Source organism: Miscanthus floridulus, chromosome 6, assembly GCF_019320115.1.
Source record: "Miscanthus floridulus cultivar M001 chromosome 6, ASM1932011v1, whole genome shotgun sequence".
Classification (NCBI taxonomy): domain Eukaryota; kingdom Viridiplantae; phylum Streptophyta; class Magnoliopsida; order Poales; family Poaceae; genus Miscanthus; species Miscanthus floridulus.
The window spans coordinates 74037300-74045802 of NC_089585.1; the positions used below are offsets into that span (position 1 = coordinate 74037300).

The following is an 8503-nucleotide window of genomic DNA, read 5'->3' on the forward strand; positions in this document are numbered from 1 at the left end:
GTGACGTAGCAGAACGATCCAAAGGGGTGATGAACGATGTTGCGAGCTGGTCAAACTCTTTCATCGCAATTTGATGGTACCCAGAGTACGCATCAAGAAAGCAGAGGGTTTCACACCCCAAGGTAGAATCAACTATCTGGTCTATGTGCGGCAAAGGAAACAGATCCTTTGGGCATGCTTTGTTGAGACCCGTAAGTCAACACACATCCTCCATTTCTCACTCTTTTTCGCACAAAAACAGGATTGGCCAACCACTCTGGGTGGTCACTTCCTTGATGAATCTGGCCACCAAAATCTTTGTGATCTCTTCGCTGATGGTCCTATGTTTCCCCTCGTCAAAGCGATGCAGGCGCTGTTTCACCGACTTGGAGCCTGAATGGATCTTCAAGGTGTGCTCAGCGACTTCCCTCGAGATGCCTAGCATGTCCGAGGGTTTCCACATAAAGAGTCTTTGTTGGCGTAGAGGAAGTTGACGAGCGTGTTTTCCTATTTAGAGGAAAGCACGGTGCCAATGTGCACCACCTTGCCATTGGGGCTGTCGGGATCTATGATGACCTCTTTAGAGCCCTTCGTAGGATTGAAAGACCTGATTGACTTCTTAGGGTCGGACGCTTCTTTGGTGACCTCCTTCTTGATGGCGGTGAGCTCTCCGGAGGCAACGATTGCTATAGCATGATCGCAGCACTCGACCTCGCACTCATAGGAGTGCTGGAAGGAGGTGCCGATGGTGATGATCGCGCTGGGGCTCAGTATCTTTAGCTTGAGGTAGGTATAGTTGGGGACGGCCAAGAACTTCATGTAGCATGGACATCCCAAGATGGCGTGGTAGGTTCTAGGGAACTCGGCCACCTCGAAGGTGAGGGTTTCCGTCCTATAATTGGATGGATCCTCGAAGGTAACAGGCAGATCGATCTACCCAAGTGGCATGGCCTGCTTTTCGGGCATGATGCCATGGAAAGGTGCTCCTGTTGGGTGGATGAGTGTCCGATCGATGCTCATTTCATCGAGTGTCTTGGCATACATGATGTTGAGGCTGCTGCCTCCATGTAGGGTCGAGATGGCGGTTAGAGGGGGGTGAATAGTCGTTACTAAAACTTAATCGCGTTGGCTAACAGAAACAAATGTGAGATTAAAACTATCGGTATAGCCAAGACTACACCCCTCTACCTATGTTCTCTAGCACCTCGCTAAGATCCTAATTAAGCAACAAAGGTGCTGGGCTAGCTAGAGCTCACCTAACCAATTCTAGGAGCAAGGTCACACAAACCTGTGCCACTAGTACTTTAAGAAAAGAGGGAGCCCCTTCACATGCTAGTAAGCAAAAGCACAAAGCCAACTAATCTCACTAGCAATGCTCAATAACAAGGCAACCAGTGCCAAATTAGAGAGCGTAAATACTTAACTATACAAACTAAGCAATGTGACTAACAAGGTTACACAAACCAAATTAGCCATGCAAGGGAGCTACTTCTATGCTACACAAGCAAGAAGGTAACTAGTGAGCTACACACACTAACTAATTATAAGAGCAACTACACAAGCACAATGTATATAAAAGTAATCTCAAGCTTGTGTAAAGGGATTGCAAACCAACGGGAAGAACAAGGTTGACATGGTGATTTTCTCTCGAGGTTCATGTGCTTGCCAACATGCTATGTCCCCATTGTGTCGACCGCTCACTTGGTGGTTCGGCGGCTAATTGGCATCACCCGCCAAGCCCACACGTTGGGCACTGCAAGAACCTACCCCAAAAGTGAGGGTAGCTCAATGACACGCTCAACTAGAGTTGCTCTTTGCGGCTCCCATGGGGCGAGCACAATGCCCCTCACAAAGCTCTTCTCCGGAGCACCGCACAAGCTTCTTGTGGGCTTCAACAGAGACCACCACCAAGCCATCTAGGAGGTGGCAACCTCCAAGAGTAACAAGCACCACCGGCTTGCAACTCAATCACCTAGTGCCACTTGATGCAACCTCACGATACAATCGCACTAGAATTGCTCTCTCACATAATCGAATGATCACTATCAAGCATATGTGAGATGGAGGGCTCCTAAGCACTCACAAGCATGGACACAAAGTCCCTCGAGGTGCTCAACCCAAGCCATGGCCGAGACCACCTTCTATTTATAGCCCCACGAGCTAAACTAGCCGTTACCCCTTCATTGGGCAAAACTCAGGATGACCGGATGCTCCGGTCAGATCGACCAGACGCAGGACCCTAGCGTCTAGTCAACAGATGCTCGCCACGTGTCACCTCCATTCAACCTCAGTCATTTGATCTCAACGGTCAGTGATGACCGGACGCAGCTGCTCAAAGTGACCAGGCATAGGACCCCAGCGTCCGATCGTTTCTAGTAAGGTTCCAGTTGCGACCGGACACATCCGGTCAGTCACGATCGGATGTAGCATCAACGTCCAGTCCTTCTCCAACTTCTTTGTGTCGCCTATGTCACCGTATGTCAGCCTGACTAGACACACCGTGCCAGCATCCGGTCACTTTGAGTGCTAGCATTCGGTCGAAGACTGACACCCGCCCGCTCTCTGTTGCCACTGACCGGACATAGGACCCTAGTGTCCGGTCACCACGTGACCAGCATTCGGTCTACTCTGTGAGACCTTGTCTTTTCTATATAGGGCACTGGTGGAGTTTTGAACCCTTCTTGCCTCCGTTCCATCGCCGAGTTGATCCACATCAACTCCAACTTCATCTCCTTTATAAATGTGACAACACCACCAAGTGTACACCACCATGTGTATGTGTGTTAGCATTTTCACAATCATTTTTCAAAGGATTAGCCACTCAACTTGCCACACCACTCAATCCTAGCGATGATGCAAAGTTAGATCACTCGAGTGGCACTAGATGACTGATATGCAAACAAGTTTGCCTCTCTTGATAGTACGACCATCTATCATAAACCTGGTCATAAACTTCTCTACACACCTATGACTAGTGAAATGAAATGCCCTAGGTTATACCTTTGCCTTGTGCATTCCATTCCATCTCCTCCAATGTCGATGCAACACATGCACCAACACAATCAACAATGATATGATCCACTTCATATCATCACATGATCATATGGGTTCATTGATCTTGACTTCACTTGCTTTTCACTGTTGCCTTCATCCATCGGCGCCAAGTCTTGCTTAAGCTTCACCGCCACGTGGTCCATCGCTTCAAAGCCTCCAACTTGCCCTTCACGCTTGCAACCAGTCCATCAAGCCAAGTCATGTCTTGATCTTCTCCACCTTGATCACATGACTCAATGTCATGTCTCATTTGCAATGAGCTCCTTCATCATCACAAGTGTGAGCTTTGCAACATCTCCAAGCTATTTTCACCTTCATGGCATATGTTGCTCACACACATGTACCTGTGGCCTAATCACCTGTGTATCTCACATAAACACAATTAGTCCACCTAGGTTGTCACTCAATTACCAAAACCATATAAGGACCTTTCACTCCATCCATCAGTATTTTGGTGAGCTGCTTCATGCCGATGATCAGGTCGACCACGAGCGGATATCTCTCTAGATGCGGGATGCTCTTTGGGGGGTCGGTCCGATCAAAGGTTATGGCAGACTCTGACCACCAGAGGAAGGCAGGTGTGGCCAGTTTGGTCATATAGACTTCGTGGCGCACGACCTTCTGACGGTGTTTGGAGTCGTAGACCACCGATCCTCTGAAGATCATGAGGCAACCATCTGGTGTTGGAAAGCTACCATCCTTCCCCTTGGTGTTGTCCATGGTGGGGTCAAGGTCCTTCCCTTGCTCCCCTTTGTTGGAGCCTCTGGACAAGAACTGCCTCATTAGGCTGCAGTCCTTATACAAATGCTTAACTGGGAAGGCATGGTTCGGGCATGGCCCCTTAAGTAATTTTTTGAAATGGTTCGGAGTGCCCTCCGTGGGCTTCTGACCACCCTTGCGGTCAACAGTAGCCATAAGCGAGCCCTCATGCCATTGCTTCTTGTTCTCTCTTTTGGCAGAATGATTGGAAGTGCCTTCGCTGACGCCCTCATCTCGCCTTGCCTTGCCATCGAGATGATCGAAGATCGCTCTGACCAGTTCTTATGCTGAGGCGTGGTTGGTGGCAATGTCTAGGACTTCCTTGGTGGTTCACGGGCCCATGCATCCCAGCTTATGAACCAGAGACTCGTAGATAGTCCCGAACAGGAAAGCTCCTATAATGTCAGCATCGGTGATGTTAGGTAGCTCGTTGCACTGCCGGGAGAAGCGCCGGATGTACCCACGGAGGGTTTCACCGGCCTTCTGTTGGCAATTTTTGAGGTTCCATGGGTTCCTAGGGTGCTTGTATGTGCCCTGAAAGGTCCCCACAAAGATCTCCTTCAGGTCCACCTAACTCTAGATTCTGTTGGACGGCAGGTGTTCCAACCACGCTCGTTCCAAATCGGCCAAGAATAGTGGAAGGTTGTGGATAATGAAGTCATCATTATCCACACCACCGGCTTGGCAGGCAAGCCAATAGTCTTCGAGCCATAGTCCGGGGTTTGTTTCCCTAGAGTACTTTGGGATATTGGTTGGTGGTCGGTACCTTAGTGGGAAAGCAACGTTGATGATGTGACGGCCGAAGGTGATAGCCACGTCTAGCTCCCTCTCTTAGGTCATCGTAGGCGTGTCTATGGGCATCGAGGGTGTTGCGTGCATCGTGCTTGCGGCCGAGACGCTGATGCACTAGGACCGCGGTGTGCTGTCTACTTCCTCATGGTTTCGGGTAGACCGAAGCATCCCTGTCGGGGTGTTCTGAGAGCGTGCACTGGCTGGCGTCGAGCTCACATTGATGAGACAACGAGCTCTTGGCCCGCTGCTCTGCCGTACTCTCGAGCAATGTGTGAATCTCTCGGTAGGCCTAATGATCCTCGGGCGTCGTGGCCTCTGGAAGGCCATGGAGCAAGGCCACCGTGGCAGCAATGTTCTAGCTTGCCTGGGCGAAGCGAGGGAGGGCTTCATCATCTACGATGATCCTCCTGTTCATGTCATGGACCATGGCGCATGTGCACCCACCATCTCCAAAGTGCTCTATCTCCTGGTCGAGCTCCATGCATTCCTACTCGAGCTGGAGTCGCGCTTCCTCGATCTCTCGGTGTCGGGCTATCAGCTGCTCCACTGGCATGTGTGGCGGGGCCACTGTCTCTCTCTCGGCCTCATCGCCAAGGTCATTTGTTGGAGTAGCCTCCCCCTTGTGGATGCTTTTGATGTGCCCCTCGAGGGTACCAGCCATGAAGCATTCATGAGAGGGGTGATGGCTTCCCCTGCCAGAGTCAGAGCCAGAGTGTGACCCTGGCTCCTCTGCTAGGAGGTCATGGAAGGATTTCGTGATGTGTTCAATCACCCCCATGAACTCGTTGTCCGCGGGGGATGGGATCATGCGCTGTGCCACAAGGTGGCTAATGGTCGCCATGATGTTGCGGAGACCGAACGGAAGCACTATCGGTGTGTTCCGTGTTTGGTGTTCCGGAGAGAGGGTGAGGCGGCGCGGGTCCTCCCTAGACGGCTGGGGTCCTAGGGAGATGCCGAACCGATGCTCAAGCCTCTTATGGTTGACTCTGATGGAGGGGAGAGGTTGGATGGCGGCGTGAGCCAATGCCAACTCTTCTCCCACCGCGATGATGAAGTTTAGGTCACCGAAGCGCACATGTGCGCCCGAGACCTAGATGATTCTGTGGCTAGCCATCCGTGGCCTGATGTTAATGTCGGAATGCGCAAAGGTCCCCTACCTAGGGCGCCAACTGTCGGTGTTTTGAGTAAACACCAACGAGTAAATTTGTATTATTGCACGTTGGACTCGGATGGTGTGCTAAAAGACACAAGGTTTATACTGGTTCAGACAGAATGTCCCTATGTCTAGTTTGCGGCTGCTGCTCATGTTATTAGCACTGAAAGGTTCATAGTAGGGGTTACAAATGAGCGAGAGAGGGACAAGTCCCAAGTCTCTGATGGAAAGGTTAAAAGGACGCTAAGAGCTTGGTTGCTGCTCAGATGTGTGTTATGTGATGCGTGGTGTGTTCTCTTGATCGGTCCCCTTAGTGGGGGTGCCCTGCCTTCTCTTTTATAGACCAAGGGGAGCAGGGATTATAGATGGGAGAAAGAAGAAAAACCAGAGGCAAAGAAGGTCCCTCGAAGGTGTCGGGTCTTCCTTTTCCTCTAAGCCAGTCGTGCTGACACGGCAGACAGCGCTAGGGATAGCTCCATGCTAGGCGTCTGTCCGTTGATGATGCCATGCTATGACTTGATTAGCAAGTGGTCACGTCCCATCCTGCCCCGGTGGGCGGCGCGACGTACTGGGGTGTTCATCCGCAACCCCACGAGGAGCGGACGGCGCAGTGACTGCACGTCAATCACAATAGAGGACGTGAGTCTCCTCTTGGACCGTAGTAGTTATCGTATGGTTCCGTCAGGATCCGCACCAGAGGGCCAATGGCGGCGCCCACAATACTGTAAAACAAATGTCGGCGCCCACAACACTATTCGAGCTCTGACATGCCTAGAAGGGCCTTAAAGCGCCCGTCTTGTCATATCTTGACGGTACTTTCCTACAGGCATGCAGGGTATGGTCCTCGGTATTGTAGTTGACTTTGAGTGTCCTACCTTACCCGTGCGCGTAGTTATAAAGGAGCAGCGCACAGACGTCGGGCGAGGCGGAGCCAGCTCCTAGGGGTCAGGCGAGACGGAGCCTGCCCTCAGACCTCGGGTGAGGTGGAGCTAGCCCCCAAACGTCGGGCGAGGCGGAACCAGCCCCCGGACATCGGGTGAGGCGGAGCCTGCCCTTAGACATCGGGTGAGGCGGAGCCTGCCCTCGGACGTCGGGTGAGGCAGAGCCAGCCCCCGGACGTCGGGCGAGGCGAAGCCTGCCCTCAGACGTCGGGCGAGGCAGAGCCAGCCCCTGGACGTCAGGCGAGGTGGAGCCAGCCCCCGGACGTCGGGTGAGGTGGAGTCAGCTTGGGGCGGGGCCCATGGTCCCAGTGGGTGGATGAGGAGTGACCTAGTAAGTGGTGTAGTCACGCTCTTGATTGTGCGAATGAGTCAGCGTTCGACAGTTGTTAGCTTCCCCTCTTTGGGTACCCTAATATTGGTCCCCGACACTCTACAAATAACATAAAACGAAAATGGTGAACTCTTGTGACAAATTTGGCTTTTCCCCAACAAGTTTGTACATGAATGTATCATATAAGAAAGTAGAAGTTTAAAGAATGAAGCTGCAGCAAGCTAACACATGTGGAAGTAGTTCAGTTCAGACTAACTAGTGGAGGCTTTTCTTTTCTTTTATCATACACAAACATGGAATGGAGTGGGAAGTTAGTTACAGGCTACACCTGTCAGCTTTCTTCGAGTGTAATACATGGAGGAAGTGAAACATCTCAACAACACCTTACTACTAACATCTCAACACCTTACTACAGTATAATAGACCCCAACCATTGCAGCTATCATATTTAGCAAATGTACTTAGTAAAAGTTGTAACATACCTTGTTTCTAAATAGCACGAATGAACCCCAACCATCAGATTGCAGTGATACCAGCAAGCACCCTGCAAGTAACAAAACAAAAAAATGTAAATAACTACGTACATGACAAGAAGATTGAGTAAAAACAGCTACTGCAGCCACCAAAAGGACAAGTAATCATGTAAATAACTCATGGAACAAGATCGAATACCACTGCTTTGATGAGCAGCTAGCAGATAAAAAACTGGCTGCATGGTCAAAGCTACTTGTCTTCATCCAAATACATAACTAGCTACATGCTCAATGCTAAGATAAATGAAATACATAACTAGTTGCATGCTCAATGCTACTTGTCTTCATCCAAATACATAACTAGCTGCATGCTCACATACATCAGCCAAAATAATCACCGATGAGTACTGGAGTAGCAAACTAATCTAGTGCTGATTAACATAGGGAAGACACATACCCAACCTATAGTAATTTAGTAGTCAGCGTACGAAATAGGACAGTAATGAAATCAACATGGATTAACTATATAGAAACAAACACCAAGGCCATAATGCTTAAAAAATATAGTTTTCCACTTAATTAATAGTCAGATAGCACTGGTAATAGAAACTGCTAACACACAGATAGATGAGTAGGTCTAGTTTTGTTCCAAAAGAAAATACTTCAATTTATGATAGTTCAATCCATGCATCATAGTGATTACACTAGTGCTTGTGATTTTCTACTGCAATTTGTCAAATAGTGCAAAGCCCATACAGCTCCTAGATCAAGTTAGACACAAAGTTCATGTAGGGAAGGCAGAGAACACCTAGATCTTGCAGTAAGCACTAGTTCCTTTCAGATCGATCAAGAAATCGAGTGTAGTAGTATCTGGCGAGAGCTAGGAGGGGAATGGGTACCTTCTCGGGTCTAGTCAGGGCAGGTGGACGATCGACGGCTGGGGCAACCGAGGCAACCGGCGGCGGAGGCGTCGAGGCGACTGAGGCGAGGACGGAGGACGCGACGGAGGCGAGGACAGAGG

The 8503-nt window shown here is 50.1% G+C and overlaps 1 protein-coding gene across 1 annotated transcript; it reads right to left on the reverse strand.

Annotated features, from left to right (window-relative positions):
- Positions 1-486: 486 nt before the first annotated feature.
- LOC136460704 (uncharacterized) lies at positions 487-798 on the reverse strand. Its single transcript, XM_066460303.1, has one exon. It carries the CDS (start codon positions 796-798, stop codon positions 487-489), a length of 312 nt encoding a protein of 103 aa, XP_066316400.1.
- Between the last annotated feature and the right edge of the window lie 7705 nt (positions 799-8503).